The 17,941-nt window shown below is 34.0% G+C and overlaps 1 protein-coding gene across 2 annotated transcripts in view; it reads right to left on the bottom strand.

Moving 5' to 3' along the window:
• LOC150098226 (angiogenic factor with G patch and FHA domains 1-like) overlaps positions 1-17,941 on the bottom strand; it is a 287,180-nt gene that overhangs the window by 92,886 nt on the left and 176,353 nt on the right. For both annotated transcript variants that reach the window (XM_090406375.1, XM_090406374.1), the window contains exon 10: positions 10,725-10,810. In XM_090406375.1, the coding sequence (XP_090262501.1) occupies positions 10,725-10,810 (86 nt within the window). The remainder of the gene's footprint in view (positions 1-10,724; positions 10,811-17,941) is intronic.

Here is a 17,941-nt window from a genome sequence, read left to right as displayed (position 1 = left end):
TAGCCTTATATTTCTTCCTCCCTTCCCCTATATAGTATCAATATTTCTATTCATCCATTATGTTTCATTATTACTATTACATATATGTATGTGCATATATGTCAACAATAATCAACACTGGTTAATCTCAGTCTATCTTTTTTTTCTCTCTCTCTCACTCACACTCACACACAGGAATTGCTCATCATCCTTTCAAATATTTAGGCCCAGTAGCTTCTTTCAGTCTCATTCCATCTTTTCTTTGGTAGTCTGTGACTTATGCCCTCCAAATAGATGGCATTGAAGTAGTATCTTTTAGATGTCCATTCATTCAAATGTCCAATCCATTTCTTTCAGTATTTATGCATTTTGTTCAATACTAAAAATATTTTTAATTCTTTACATATTTTTCTGTGCTTCTTTATTTTTTTTTGTCCCAGAGAGTATAGCCTGCAATGTTTTGTAGAAATTTCATTTCTCTAGTTTCTATTCTTTTTTTTTTTCCCTTTTCCTGTTTTGACAGTCCATAATGCACTTTCATACAATAAAGAAGGTCTTGCCAAGACGTTATTAAACTCTTATTTATGTATGCTTTTGAACTTAGTTGCATTTAAAAATATTATTGATAATTACTGTTATCTTTAGGAAGCTTGAAATTTTAGTATCAATGCCAGCTTCTTTCATATATGATACAGCACATCCAAAATATTTGAAGCAGTTAATTTGTTCTAAAATTTTATTTTCAATCATGATTTTACTTTTCACTAGAGATAGTCCTCTAAAAGCTGTGATTTTTGTTTTGTTTGTTGATATAACAAAAATCCTTGCATTATAAAATGCAATAATACAATATACAATACTTTCTTCTTCTCTCCCAAAGTCCTAAATGGATAGTTGGGTCATTCATGGCTGGTAGATGATGTTCTTTGTTATCCTCCTCCAATCATCTCGGTCTCTTGTTCTTGATGTCAGTTGAGAAAGGGAGGAATTTCATCTGTCTTCTTCTGATGACTGTCAGAATCTTTTCCCTTTTTTCCCCATCTATTAAATTAATCAGTTTCCAAACATTTTCATTAGTTTTGTGAGCATAGGGAATTCTCAAGAGTCTTCTGCAAGTTTTCATTTCAAAAGACAGGAGTCTCCTCTCATCTTCCCTCAATAAAGTCCAGGCTTCACAACCATACAAGAGGATAGAATTCACCAAAGTGTCAATTAGTCTTATCTGGTTGTGATTGCTATTCTGTTATCTCTCCACAAGGGCTTTAACTCTTGCAGGGCCACAGTTGCCTTTGCAATTTGGTATTTAATGTCAGTTTTAGAGCGACACCATCTTGACTCAGCGTGCTTCCTAGATAAGTGAATTTGTTTACATTCTCAATTTGTTTATTGTCGATTTGTATCTTTAAGGGTTCAATGTCTGATTTTGAGGTTATCATTGTTTTTGTTTTTTTGCAGTATAATGTATAATCCATATTTTTTTAATGTTCCGAAAATGTGGCTGGTTATCTCTTGTAATTCTTCTTCACTTTCTGCCAGAAGATCGATATCTTCTGCAAAACGTAAGTTGTTTACGTTTTGCAGAAGTTGTTTACGTTTTACTACTATTCCAGTGTGATATTCATGAAGAGCTTCATCTATGACATATTCCAGAAAACAAAAAGAAGAGAGGGACAAGATGCATCCCTGTCTTACCCCCATTCTGCCCGAACGATTCACTGCTGTAATTTTTAATTTCAATTCTCATATCAGATGAGGAGTAAAGAGAATTAATAATCCTAATGATTTTATTGTCTATACCATAATATTCTAAAATTTTCCATAATGCCTCATGCCATATTGAGTCAAAAGATTTTTGAAGGTCTATAAAGTTGTGACAAATTATTTTGTTATGTTCTATCTATTTTTTGCCTACTATATGTTTTGTAAAAATATGGTCGATTGTGCTTCTGGACTTCCGGAAACCTGCTTGTTCATCTGATAGTCTGCTTTCTATTTTCTTTTCAGTTCTTGACAATAATATTTTTAACAGGATTTTGCTTGGGTGGCTAATAAGGCCTATTGTTCTATATAGTTGCTATTGTTCTATAGTTGCTACATTTATTGCTGTTTCCCTTTTTAGGAATGGATACAAGGATAGAAGTCTGCCAATCAGAAGGCCAAGTCTCTGTCTTCCATACATCCTGAAATAAATTTAGCAAGATGCCACCTCCTTCACGTATCAGTTCCATTGTAGCACCATCAATTCCCAGTGATTTTCCTGTTTTTGAGGAGCTAACTGCTGCAATGACTTCGTCTTTTAATATCAGGTAATCTCCTTCCTCCGAACCTCCTGGCAAAATTCCGTCCAAAATATCGTCAGCCAGTTGGGGGTCCTTCTGAAAAAGCTTGGTTGCGTAACATTTCCATCTATCAACTATTTTCTGGTTATCCATGATAAGAGTTCCATCTTCATTTTCTATACTCCAATTAATTGCAGTAAAAGGTTTGGTTGATTTATTGATAATTTGAAAATCACTTTTAGGATTATTTTTATTTCAGTCCTCTTCTATGTTTTTGCATTCATCTAGTATCCAAAGGTTTCTAGCATGTTTGACTTCATTTTTAATAATCTTGGTAATATTTTTATACTGTTCTCTATTGTCACCACTATTAATATGAGATTTCAAATTTCTTCTTTCATCGCATAGGTCCAAAATATTTTTGGTTATCCATGGTTTATTAACTTTCCTTTTGTATCCAAGAATTTCTTCAGCTGTTTCAGTTATCTTTTGTGAGAAGTATTTGGTTTTAGATTTGATATTATATTTTTTGAAGCTTGTGTCAAAAATTTCTTTTAATTTATATTTATATAATGTATTTATTTGGGGGTCTTTTAATTTTTCTATATTATATCTTTTACGAGTTGATTTTGTAGGTAATATTTCCCTCATTTTCATATTCATTTGTGATGACCATATTGTGGTCACTACCAATGTCGGCTCCAGGAAATGATCTGGTTCTTGTGAAGTTGGAGTTTTTAAATTTTGTGCTTACAAAGATAAAGTCGATTTGGTTGTGTGTTTTACCATCAGGGGAAGTCCATGTCCAAATGGAGTGTTAGTAATGGTGAGTTCATTTTGTGAGGCAAAATTGATCAGTTCAAAACCTCTTTCGTTATACAATATAATACAATACCATACAATACAATATACTATATTATATTGTATTATACAATAAAATATACAATACAACGTACAAAAATACAATAATCTTTGCATCACAAAATTTTTTAGCAATTATATTTAAACGATATATTGATCAATGGTCATCTGCAAACAAAGGTTATTAAATATAGTTCCACTCTCCTGTTTACATTCTGATTTTATATTTTTCTTCCATTCTTTACTACTTCATCTATATAGATATTAAATAAGAGTGGTGACAGTAGGCATCTTTGATGGACTCCTCCATTTACTGATTTCCATCCTGTAACTTTTCAATGATTCTTATAGCTATCTGATTGTTTGCTACATGTTACTTATTGCTGAGAGTACCTGATTTGGAATGTTTAACTTCTTGAATATGATCCACAATTTTTTACTGATGACTTTAAGACTTTCTGGTAATCTACAAATGCTGTAGATTAAAAAAGGATTTTTAATGTAAAAGCTGGGTCCATACATGACTGTTCTTTTCAGTAGCCATTTTGTTCATAAAGTTTGGCTTCTACATATGATTTGTGTTTTGTCTATGGTTTTCATAGTTACACTTATTATCTTTTTACATATTGGAATGATAATGCCTTATTCCAACTTTTTGGTCTTTTCCTTGCTGCCAGATAGTACTAAATAATTTTAATAGTCATTTGATGAACAGAATGCCTACATATTTAATAAGTTCTGTATCTATTCCCTCTTCACCAAGGAATTTTCCTGATTTATTTTGATGTATTGCTTGTAGGATTTCTAGTAATGTTATTTCTTCCACTGTAAAGTTAGCAGCTAGCATTATATCAGATTTACTTTCACCACTATCTTGGCATAAATTCTAGAGTCTAACAAGATTTTCTCTTTGCTTACTTCAACTTTTTTCTTTTACCACCCTGTTCATGTCTCTTAAAATTTTGTATGTATTTGGTCTCTTCACTGTAAGATCGTTTTTCCAATTCTTTGGTTTTTTTTTTTTTTTTGTTGTTGTTGTTGTTGCTCTTTTGCATTTATAATTAATTTCTGCTTCAAGTGATTTCGTATTTATCAATTTTTATGTGCCTCTTTCTTTCTTTCTTCTTTGTTTTCCAATGAATTTATGGCAATCTTTATTCTCAAAAAAAAAAAAAAAAGTTAGTAATTTTTAAGTTATTATATGTGGAGAAATCTCTAAGTTTGTATCCATTTCCATTGCATGTGGCCCTACCATTTGTACCAAGTGGTATATATACAAAGTGGAATATACCAGGTATATTCCTTACTCTGTCACTGAAATCTCTAATTTAATATTAATAGCCATTCACGGTTTATCTTTTATTTTTTTGTAAATCTGAATAAAAGGCATTGTTATATTTTTCTCTTCTTCAGGTACAGACACCAATAGCAATCAGGAAGCCATGACTTAATTGTAAGCTTAGTTCTAAGATTCTCACATTCAAGTATTTATAATGTGTGATAGTTTTCTAAACTGATTTATGAATAAAAATCATTACTCCTGCTTTTGCTCTTTCTTCATTTTTGACTCCAAAGATAGAAATATTTGTTTCATCTAAACCATTTTTTTCCCCTTTGCATCTGTTATTACTGTTAATTTGATATTTCTTTCCATAAGAGAGAAAGAGAGATGTCTTTGAGATATTACATATATTGCTGATTTGTGTAATGTGAAATTCTTAAGATGAGTTTAAATAAAAAAAAGAACAAATTTAAGATTGAATTGCAAATTTTTCATTAAAATGTTGAAAGTTTTTTCACTTGATTATACTATAAATTAAAGATGCCAAGAAATTATATTCTTGGTTTAATCCTTTATCCAAGCATAAGCAAACAAAATTTGCATATGAAGTAACTTCACAACTGGGCTATTGCTATATAGAGGTGAATTGTCTTAGTATCCAATAATGCAAAACATATATTTATGGACATGTATAATGCTCTGCATTATGGGAAGGGTCACTACCCAGACTGGTTTCGACCTTTATTAAGGTCTCATCAATGAGAGCCAGTATGTCCATAATTTATGGACATGTATAATGCTCTGCATTATGGGAAGGGTCACTACCCAGACTGGTTTCGACCTTTATTAAGGTCTCGTGACCTTTCATGCGGGGATCATATATAAAAAAAAAAGAAAATAAATAAACTCGCAATTACTGAAATGTACCAGAAATGTTTTGCTGGTTTTTAAATCCATGCACATGTTTCAAATTTGATTATGCACATTCACTAGGTAACTCATTTATTTCTCCAGATCAGAATTAATTCATGAGCGTAAACTATATGTTATGAACCTCAGCCTCTTTCAACAACTACAAAGGAAGGAATATTGAAATGTTTATGTGGAGAACTTGATTCACCCATAATGTATTTCTTTACCACTCTTCTAAAATTCCAGTCATCAACAGCATATCAAACCTATTGTTTAGTTATGAAAGTTCACTGCCATGAATAAATCAAAAGCCATTCAAATTCTTCTTAAGTAATGTATAATGGTTTTATTTTTAGTTTTTAATAAGCCTGGGCTGCACATGTTGATGAAGTATGCATAAAATTCCAACGATTCTTTTAAGAACACTTTAATGAGTCTACCAATTGCATTTTTGACATAACAATATTTGATCACAAAAGAAACGAAGATATTATGAAAGAATTAAACCAAGAACCAGTAATTGAAAAAATATAAACATAGATGGATGGAACACGTTCAAAGAATGAAAACAGAAAGATTACCAAAACAAGCCTTAAAGTACGAGCCATTAGGAAAAAGAAAACCAGGACGTCCTCTTAAACGATTCAACGATGACTTCTAAGGTCGGAACAGGCCATACTAGGCCTAAAGCCTTGATACGTATGATGATGATGATGACATAACAATATGTAGATTTCTAATATAATAATTTCAAAATTCAATAATGCAAAGATAAAGCAAGTACACCAATTTACTTTGAACATCTTGGATTTGGTGCCACAGCTCTCACTAACCTCAAATCCTATTTAGAGTTTTGCTGATGACAGACTCCTCACTCATCCTACTCACATGACAAACTCTGTACAGCTCAAACATCTCATGCTTCAAGATCATCTATGACATGTGCCCTAAATAGTGATCTCTGCTCCATCCTTCATCAAGACAACAACAAACTGTGTTTTGCAAAAAAAAAAACTTAGTTCTCCTTTGATGATACTCAACTTAGCAGATCAGATCTCTCTTCTTTGACTGACTTACTCCTAGCTTTTCCTGGTGTAATCACATCATTATCACTACATCTTCAGCTTCAAAAAATCTTGGCACCTAATTTTTGCTCAAGACATTACTTTTCTTATATCTAGTTGCTTACTCTGTGCAAGTCTCAAATCCACCCAATGTTTGGTGGATTTGAGACTTGTGAGAACAGTGTACTTAAGATCTCTAAAAATTCTTGCTGCTGTTCAGAAGAGAGCAATTCAGTTGACTGATTACCTCTTCCTCACAAACCTTCTTTCAGCCACTGTTTTACAGATGGTGAATTTCTGATCGTCTCTTCTAAAGATATTTCCATCAGCACTATTCAGCAGAACTAGAATCCGTCATGCTCCCAATTTTTGCTAAATTTGCAGGAACATGAACAATCGCTGAACTACTTGACTCACTGGATATGCTACTCCCAGTAGTTTTTTTATTCCATCTATCTTGTTCTGTGGAACAGCCTTCCCCATGAAGTATTCCCCAAGGACCCCAACCTCCAGTTCTTTAAGAAGAATATCAACAGATTACTATACTCTAGATCCCAACCCATAAGCAGCATTTATTTGCAATAGGCCTTGCAGCCACTCGTGTGTGAGTGATATATAGAAAACACATACAAAAGTGATGACTGCATTATTTTATTATGCTCTATACACTTATTATTAATAAAGTTTAATGTCCAAACTGAATAAAGTTTATAAAACAAAATATGCTATCTTGAAGCAAGTTAAATTGTTTAAATGTTTTATTAGATTAAGGATGCAATATACATTACATAAGGATGCAATATACAATATATTGCATCCTTATATGGAAAGAAATTTATTCAGTATCAAAATAAGGGATTTGTTTCCAAAAATAGAGATCTCTATTAATTTTGATTAACGCTTAACATCATAAATTTCTTAAAATGCTTTAAGGTGTTTTAATTTTTTTTTATTAATTCCAAACAAAAGGTAGCACATTAATGCTGCATATGAACAAGTAGTTAAGGAGAAAGACCTCTTGCTGTTCATATATTTCTTGAACAGCAAGAGGTCTTAAAAGTTTCTTAATTCAAGAAAATCTTAAAAGTTTTCTTATATTCACTAAACTGATAGAGGAAATGACAAAATAATGCATTTTAAACTTAAATATAGATTTTAAAAAATTTAGATTTAAAAAAATTAAGACTTAAAAAACAATTTTTTTAAAAATAGATAAAAAAATCAGAGTATAAGAAAATTTGTCACATTTTCAGACAAACAATTCAACCCTGCCTCACACCTGACTTAACATCAAATTATCTTCTTATACATGTTTAAATTCTAGCTGAAACAAAGGTAAGATTGTATTGGTCTATTAATATGTTCACACCAGGCTGTGCAACTTGCCTTATGCAGCATGAATACAGCACAAACACATCCTGTTGTGAAAGTGTTAAAACAAATAAAGAAATAAAGACCCATATTTAATAACTATAATTCTTCTCTGATAATGCTCACAAAAATCTTTCTTGGAATGATCAGCAAGGATATTCTTCTGTAACTGTAGAACTTAAGGAAAAGGTGGTTAATTGATATTTTGAATCCCTGCATGCTCTTGTACTCCAGGTCAATCTGATAGTACTCATATTAGGACTTTCCTTGTTTTCAGTAAGTTCTCTCGATGTGAATTTATTATCATTGTAATACTGGAACATGGTGTAAGTACCCGGGGTCACAAGTAGATATTTTCCATTAATGTTAGTCTTGCTCTTTTTTGAGAACAATAATATATTTGAGTTTCATTTCCTAGATTAAATTACTGAGCTTTGAAAAGATGATAAGCTTGAAAATGATTTAGGTCTGAGCTCAAAACAGTTTCAGAATTAAATTACTTCAGCTTGCTGTTGAGGTCTCCAACAAGAACCAGACTTTACTTTTTCTTTATGCAGCTGGCCATCATAACAACTCAAAAAATTACTCAACTTCTTCTCTGGTGGGAAGAAGAAAGTAAAGTCATTTTTGCACCTATGGTTCCTTCAGTGTGTTCTCACTGAAGGAACAAACAAACAAATATAGGTATGAATAAGTCATTGTCCAATTTCCTCTTTTGCATATCTTCATTACTCTACTGCAGATCGACTCAGTCAGAAGGTTTATTTCCAAGTTTAGGTTGAATGCTAATTACTTTCCCTTTTCACCAATTATTATTGCCTAGAAAATCATCTTATACTTATCTTATTATTTATAAGAATCTCACCTGTTTCAGTCTTTTTCATTTTGTTAACACCTGTTAGGTAAATAGAATATTTCTGTAATTGCACCACATTTCCACTGATGCCTTTTCAATTTGAGTTTGAAGTTGCTCCAGTAGCTGACTTTTCAACATTCATTCCTCCTGTTTCGCTACCAAAAACCATTAAACCAGCTAGTGGGGACATCCCCAATGGTATATTTGGTTACACTGTAACCTGGAAACTGGCCTATATTCAACCCATTCCTAAAAAGGGTGACAAATCACTGCCATCTACCTACCGCACTATCTCACTTCAGTCCTATCTAAAGTAATGGAGAAAATCATCAACTCTCAACTCCTAATCTACCTTGAAGGTACCCTGCTATTAAGCGACCACCAGTACGGATTCTGCCAAAGCCATTCAACAGTACATCTACTCTCATACATCACTCATCACTGGACAAAAGCTATGGAGAAATTCGGTGAATCCCAAGTAGTTGCACTTGATATCTCCAAAGCCTTTGACCGAGTCTGGCACAAAGGCTTACTAAGCAAACTCCCATCATTTGGACTGCCTCAGGACTTCTGCAGATGGATTGCCAGCTTCCTGTCTGGACGCACACTATGTATGATGGTAGACAGCTCCCTATCCTCTCACCATCCAACTAATGCTGGGATCCCTCAAGGCTCAGTTCTCTCACCGACCCCCTTCCTTCTATATATCAATGACCTACTTCAGTTGACCTCTAACCCAATACACAGTTTTGCAGTCCTCCCTTTCATTTGACAAAGCCTACCCTACACAACTCACTTCAACCCATAGAACGCCAACCACCACTGCCCTCAATTCCAACCTCCAAGCCATACTCCGATGGGGCTCAGACAACCTTGTCAACTTCAACGCTAGTAAAACCCAGTTCTGTCTTATTTCTCACAAAAAAGAACCATTTTCCCCCAGCATTGTTTTCGATAACACTTAAATTCACAGACAAGATGAAATTTCTCTTCTCGGAATTACCTTGACATCAAGCATCTCCTGGCATAAACAGATCACAAGCATTGCATCCTCAGCTTTCAAAAAACTAGGTTTTTCTCTTTCGTTCAAGACGCTACTTCACTCTAAACAGCTGTTAACACTATACAAGTCACGAACCTGCCCAGCTCTCGAATACTGCTCTCACATCTGGAGTGGGGCTCCAAAAAGCTCCCTCAAAATGCTTGACTCAATACAGAGGAGAGCAATTAGACTAATAAATGACCCATCCCTGACCAACTCGCTTCCCCCCCCCCCCCCAATTTCACATAGATGCTTGGTCTCTGCAATCTGTATATTCTATAAATACTTTCATGGGAAAGGTTCATCTGAAGCAACATCAATAATTCCCCCACCCTGTACTAAGCCCATTGGAACACGTACAGCTGCCGCCCAACATCCTTTTACAGTACACCTCAAAACCCACAGAACAAGTTTCTTCTCCTCCTCATTCATCTCTGCTACTGCAGTACTGTGGAACAGTCTTCTCCCTGACATATTTCCCAAGGAATACAATATACAGGCATCCAAATCAAATGTAAACAAGTTTCTCCTTTCACAACCCATATACAGTACTAACGTACTACAGGCTGACCAGCCAACCTCCTGTATATGGGCTCAACATAAAATAAAAAAATAAATAAAAAAATAAAATAAACATCATATGCATGTGCAATTTCAGTCAATTCAAAATATAACTTGACAAGTCCCAAAATACTAATCTTTCGCTGTTCACTTAACATCACAGTGAATATCAAATAATAGGCTGCAACAAGGAAAAACGAGAATCAAATAATGGGTCAGAAACTCTAATCAGAACTTTATATTCTTATAAGCCATAAAGAAGCCTCCTTCCTAGTAATTTAGTTTTTTAATAAATAAAACTAAATTAATAATTTAGTTCATAATGGGTACCCAATCTTTATTTATCACATTATTTCTACAGGAAAATAGGCTATATTATTTGATGATTTATCCATTTGTGTTGGATGACCAAGAACTGCCTGTCTTCAGGTAACAGTTACAAAATACAATAAATGACACTAAAAAATAATGCATAACAGAAAAATGAATATCTATAAGGGGTTGTACTGAAACCTACTTCAAGACCAAATTTTTTTTTAATATGTTTCAGATGTTGTCTTCTTTCTTTCTCTTTGTCTTCTCGTGTTTTGACCATATAAGGCCCTGATAAATAGAAAAAAAATATTAGAAAAATGCATATCTATCTATTTTTTGAGTGTATGTATCTACGTATGTAGATACATACACTCAAATGTGTGTATGTGTGTATACATACACTCAAATGCACATGTGTGTGTGTGTATACATACACTATTTACCAATAATTGTCCAAGACATCACTGTTATTTGAAGTTATGGAACATTCCAGGTTTGTTAATAACATAAAAAACAGTGTACAGGTAGGAAGCAGTATTTCATCATAGCAGTTGAATACAGATGTATGACAACACAACGTGAACTCAATGACTTTGAGAGAGGTGTCACCGTGGACTGTTACATTGGTGGCATGTCCATATGTGCTATTGCAACTCAACTGTAGCATCCAAAATCAACAATTGGAGATGTGATCAACAAACAGAGACATTCTGGCATCACTAGTGCAAAAAAACACTCAGGGCAGCCATCAAATATAACTGACAGGGACAGGAGGGTGTTAAAATGGGTGACATGCAAAAACCAGCAACAATCAACACAGACCATCCATGATAAGTTCCAGAGTGCCAGTAACACCATGGTGAGTACTAATACTGTATGAAAATGGAATGGGTGTTAAATGACTGCCCAGGCCTGTGTAGAGTCCCGACCTCAACCCCAATGAACACCTGTGGGGCCTGTGGAGCAGCGATTGAGGTTCAGAGCAGCACATCCTTGATCTGTCGCTGAACTCAGTGATACTTTGATGGAGGAATGGAGACAAATTCCACCTGATGGCTGCTGCACATTAGTGGAAAGTCTTCCTCAAAGAGTGCAGGAGGTGATCAAAGCCAACGGTGGATATACCCAATATTAAGGTTCACCTGCTGATATCAACCGTAAATTGCTAAAGTGTCCAGACAATTATTGGTAGATAGTGCATGTGTTTATTTTATTTTATTAATTAAGGGAGGAAGAAAAAACACAGAATTCATTAATTCAATTTTCATTACCAGAACCATATTTTATTAAGATTATGTGGAATAGTTATTTTATCATCATTTTTTTCTACTCAGTTTATATATAGCTTTTGGGGTGGGGGGGGAGGCACAGAATTCATTAATTCAGTTTTCATTATCTAGAAGCACATTTTGTGATGGCTCAGAATCACTGGTTGTTTTATCACCATTTATCTTCATTCTGTTTGTTTTGTAGCTCCAGACTAATCACTGCTTGGGAAGATATAAAGTTATAAGCTCCCTTCTGCACCTTGTAGAAAAGTTAAGACTTACTACAGAAGAGGGAATTATACTGAAACTGCAAAGTACAGTTGACTCTCATTACAGAAAACACTGCTAGAATGAATTTACTCACTATAACAAGGAGTCCTAGCCACAGCCCATGGTAACATAGTGCCATGCTAAATTTGTACAGTAGATGCTCACTTTATGATCTCCCACTTTTACTACTGGTAAAAATTTTCTATTAGGAATGCACATGAATTGCCAAATCACAGAAGAAAGGTGATCAAGATGTGTAGTATCCTTCTACCCAAGGTTGCTGAATGACTGAGATCACAGAGCACTAAGAATAAAATATTTTAATTAGTATTGATTTCGAATAACTGAATAAGCATGGTTTATTTTTTTATCCGATACTGAATTTTATATATATATATATATATATAAAAATGACTGTGAGATGCTGTGCCAAATCACCTCAAAGGTGCAGAGAGGAAGCCTACAGTTAAAGTGCAATGTTGTAATTGCTTCACTTTTCATTTATTGCATTCAGCATGGTACATGCTTATGTCCCCAAAAATATCCAGAAAGAGGAAAAGTGAATTTGAGAATACAAATTCCTTAAAATGGAGAGAAACAATGATATTAGAAGGGAAGCATGAAATTTTTAGTCTTCGAGAATACAGAATGAAAGATAGAAGCTGCTCCAAGTTTCAATTGTCTCATTCTTAAATACACACACAAAAAAATAGTACAGTATATTACAACAGACTTCAAACTGTATTTCCAGGAATATAACCCTAATTCATATCACCAACTTATGAGAAAAGTATTATTATTTTCTCAGGGATCTCTAGGAAGTCTTTGACTTCCTGGAGATCTCTGAAAAGGGTGATGAAACTGTGGAAAGGATGCAAAGAAAAGTTGACAAATGTAGATTAGGAGATCATAATCAGGTAAACTGGAAACAGAGGGATGATATGACAGACATCTATAAACTTCTGGAAAGGTGTTAAATGATACTGGTTAACAAAAGTTTTCATTATATGAAAGGTTGACAGTGGACAGTGGGATATCTGTGGAAGTTAAGTTTGTGTACAGTAAAGAAAGAAAAAAAGTAAAGAAATATTATGCGAGATAGATTTTTTTCTTACAGAGCAGTGAGTGGAACAGTTTGAATGCTGAAGTGGTGAGTAAGTTTACTGCGAATGAGTTTATGAGAATGTATGACAGGTGATGTGGATAATTTAAGGCCTCCTTGATGAATCCATGACTTCCTAGAGTTCTCTGATGATGATATTAATAATAATAATAACAAATGTGAATCCCATCCACAAAATATAAATTATAATACATCAATACTGAGAACAGAACGAGATTCAGTTAAGAAGTTAGTATCTGATGAATTAAAATTTAATGGATAGCTTTTAAAAACTGTTCATGAAAACAAGGATTTAGATATTCCAGTTTATACTGAATTTAAGTTCATGAATCATTAGTTAAGCTCAACAGATTGTGGGTTTAATTAAAATGAGCTTCACTTGTAATGAGTCATGCTTTACTAGAAGTCCAAATACAAAAGAAAATGAAGAAAGTTAGGACAAATATAGAAATTCATGTGTTTATGTTAGAATTGAAATCATATGTAGAAAGTAACAGAAGTGGTGAATTTATGTAATTTTAAGAAAAAATCAGATAAACAGAGACAGGTTAAATAAAAACAGAAGTATAACGATTATCTATTGAGTAAGAGAAAAAATAAATTCAGGATAATATCTTTATTAACAAAATAAATATCATTAGTATTCTCTATGGTATGCAGTAACATAACTGTGTATATCAGTGTCTTGCAAGTACTGTATATAATTCTGTCTCATAAATAAAACTTATCATTTTAAATAGTACCACAAACTTCACAGAAAATATAAACATAAACATATCACAAAACTACTATCAATCTCCTCTCTTCAAATAACAGGAATTTATAAGAACAAGTAACCAAACAACTAATTCCTTTAAGTTAATAAACAGGATTCTTCCTTTTACAGCTGTGGTTCTTTCCAATCAAGTTAAAATAATTGATACCTATTCTTCTTGCAATTAAAAATCATACATGTTAACTGAAATCCTATATGGTTGCTCAATTTCAGCATATTCCGAATACAACAAAACTTCTCTATTTTAACGTTTCTCTGAAACATATATTCCTTACCAATTGTTTCCCAATAGCACAAAGACAAAAAGTTGTTCTGAAAAATTCAGCTATGCTTAAGCATTAAAAGTTCATTTCTTATTTTTTTTTAAAAACAACTAACAGAACAATAACTGTAATAAATTTAGTTTAATCCTTTATCCAAGTGTAAGCAAACAAAGTTTGTGCCTGAAGTATCTTCAGGACTGAGGCAACTCATGGTAAAGGTGGACCAAGCTCTCATCACTCCTTGTCTCAGTATCTCCCATAATGCAAAGCACATATCCTTGTGGACATGTATAATGCTATGCATTAAGGGAAGGGCCACTACCCAGACCAGTTTTGACCTTTATTGAGGTCAGTCAGTGAGAGCCAGACCCAGAAGTGGTGATGCTAAGGCAGAAGCAATGGAGAAGTCATATTTACCTATACAAGTTGCCAAAAGGTGCACCACCTCATTATTAAATTACTCTGGATTTAGAGAAAGATGTTGGAAGTTTTTTCCCACTTGGTTAGACTATAATAAATTTAGTTTAATCCTTTATCCAAGTGTAAGCAAAGTTTGCACCTGAAGTATCTTCAGGACCGAGGCAACTCGTGGTAAAGGTGGACCAAGCTCTCATCATTCCTTGTCTCAGTATCTCCCATAATGCAAAACACATCTCCTTGCAGACATGTATAATGCTATGCATTAAGGGAAGGGCCACTACCCAGACCCAGAAGTGGTCTAAGTGGATACTAAGTTGTCACGAGTTGCGTCAGTCTTGAAGATACTCCAGGTGCAAACTTTGTTTGCTTACACTTGGATAAAGGATTAAACTAAAGTTATTATAGTCTAACCAAGTGGGAAAAAACTTCCAAGAACAATAACTGATTATTAACATATTTTAAAGACACTCTTCATTACTTTGAGAAAAACAGTTTTATCCACATTTTCAGCTTAGCATCATTTAAAATGCTAATTAGAACTAATTAAAAATATATAAAAGAATACAATTTAATTGTATTCTTGTATATATTCTTAATTAGTAAATTGTAAATGTAAATTTAATTCCTGGAATGCACCTGTAAAAAACCTACAATCAGAACTATACATTAGTGGCTACTGTTGCCTTTGAAGTAGTCCTTTTGTGCATTTATACGCTGGTTTAGACGGTGTTCCCATTTTTGGAAACAGGCCTGGAACTTTTTTTCTGGAATACTCTTGAGTTCCTTTATCACATCATGCTGAATATCAGCGATGTCAGAAAATCTTCATCCTTTTAGCGCAGTCTTTAATTTTGGAAACAGCCAGAAATCACAGGAAGGTAAGACGGGTGAATAAGCAGGATGACCTAATTTGGTAATCGTTTTTTTGGCTAGAAACTCTTTCACAATGAGCGCACTACAGCATGGCACATTGTCGTGATGGATGATCCACTTGTCAGACCACAAGTTGGTTCTTTTTCTCCGAATAGAATCTCGTAATCTTTTTACCATCTCTAAATAGCATCTGGGTGATGTGATTGTTTTCCCTGTTCAATGAATTCATATTGCACTATCCCCTTGTAATCAAACAAATACACCAGCATGGTCTTGAACTGCAAACATGACATGCATGTTTTTTCAGATGTAGCGAACTTGGGGTTTTCCACTGCATGCACTGGCATTTTGTTCCTGGATTGTACTGGAAGCACCAGTACTCTTATTTGTAGAAAGATCAGTTGCAACTTGAAGCTGCCGCTGCTTCTGTTCAAGATCCAAGGCACAAACTTCGTAGAAGTCTTTTGCATACCCAATTCTTCAGTTAAAATTACCCTGACTGTTTCTCGATTCATTTGCAGTTCAACAGCCATTAATTGCACACTTAATCGTCTGTCAGACTATACCAAATCTCACACTCTGTTCACATTTGCGTCTGTCATTTTTGTTTTTGGCTGACCACTTCTGGGGTCGTCATTCGCATCTTCTCGCCCACCTTTGAATCTCTTATGCCACTCAAAGACACTTGACTTTTTCAGAGCATCCACACCATATGCCATTTTCAACAGCTCCAATGTTTCAGTAGCAGTTTTGCTGATTTTCACACAAAATTTGATGTTAACACGCTGTTCCAAATTCCAATCACACATTTTTACACCAAAGTTTACATGCAGATCGCTATTGTTTTTGCAATAGCCAACTAGCAAATGGCTCTATTGGCTCAAGGTTTGCATACACATTAATTGAAACATTGAATGTTGCACCAACTGAATGTTTCCTCCTCATTCACATTTCCCTATATCTTACATTCATCAATGATAGACTCTGAAATAAGCTCCTTGCTCAAAGGGGATTATTTGAACATATCTGAATCTAGGATCATTAAATGTGGAAATTTTCACTATCACTGAACAGAAGTAGCCATATGATCACAGCAGAACTGACATTCTGTATATTTATCTGCACATTCTTCTTTGGAAATGTAAATAATTTTCATAGTTACTAAAAACAATGATATAATAATCTCAATACAAGATGCCTGACTGCTGTCTGCTAGCTTAAATGCTAGCAAAGATCGCAGTCACAACACATTCACTTGCTGCTGACTTTCCTGTGAACAGAAATGAATCTATGTTCAAACAACATTTATGAAAGAGAATAACATTGCCTGTATATAATGTATATATAAAGTGGCAAATCTGATTTCACCACATGGGGAACTGAGTCTAGAAGAAGGCAGCTGACTAGTGGAGTACCACAAGACTCAATACTCCACTCTTTGATTTATACATCAATGATACAAGAAATGATTTGGTGGCTAGGAAATATTGAGTTTTTTGCTGATGATACAAAACTGGGAAGAGCAATAGGACTGGAACTATGGGCAAAATAATGGTCGTGAGTTTCACGTTGCCATTTCACTGTGAAATTACTTTGGGAAGAAGACATCACAAGTTGGGTACTATATTGATAAAACTGAAGTGAAATGCAGTAAACTGACAAGGCCATGAACTTGGGAATGACCGTGAACAAGGAGTTGAAGTTCAGGAGCACACTGCAAAGGTAGCAAAAACAGCACACCAGATTATATTGTTGTTGAAGAATACACTGATAAGAAGAGAAAGGGAGGTTACTGTTCTCCTTTATAAGACTACATCTGGACTAATGCACACAGATCTGGTCATCTGGATTCCATGTAGATGAAGAAGTAGTGGAGAGGATCCAGAGGCCAGTGAACAAATATTGTGATAGATCTATGCATTGCTCCCTACAATAGATTGAAGGTCTATGAGCTTCAAAAACTAGCTGGCAAAAAAGAGGAGACATGATAAAAGATATAAGTTATTAAAGGTGTTTGACAGGACTGACACTAAAGACTTTTTTTTTTCAAGTACATGGCAGGAAAAAAGAGGAAAATGAGTAATTCCTGGAACTTGTATAGGAGTGTGGTTAGCAAGAGTCTTATGACTAGATTTGTTGCTTGGAGAGTAGTGAATGAGTTGTTGCCAGTGGTAGTTGTGAATAATTCAATGATGAATGAGTTCAACGAGATGTATGATTGATAGTGCATGAACAATAGCTAGAGAGGATCTCCCACAACGACTCTGACATAATGGAGACATGAAATAATAATAATAATATTAAAAAATTTTATTTTTCTCTGGACAAAAATTATTCTGCAAATACAAAATTACATATCCAAAATATGAAATTAACTTAAAAAAGGTATATAAAGCATATATATATATATATATATATATATATATA

This window comes from Typopeltis vanoorti, chromosome 16, assembly GCF_054136105.1.
Source record: "Typopeltis vanoorti isolate ZY-2024b chromosome 16, IOZ_Tvanoo_1.0, whole genome shotgun sequence".
Classification (NCBI taxonomy): domain Eukaryota; kingdom Metazoa; phylum Arthropoda; class Arachnida; order Uropygi; family Thelyphonidae; genus Typopeltis; species Typopeltis vanoorti.
This window is presented reverse-complemented; position numbering and strand designations above follow the sequence as displayed.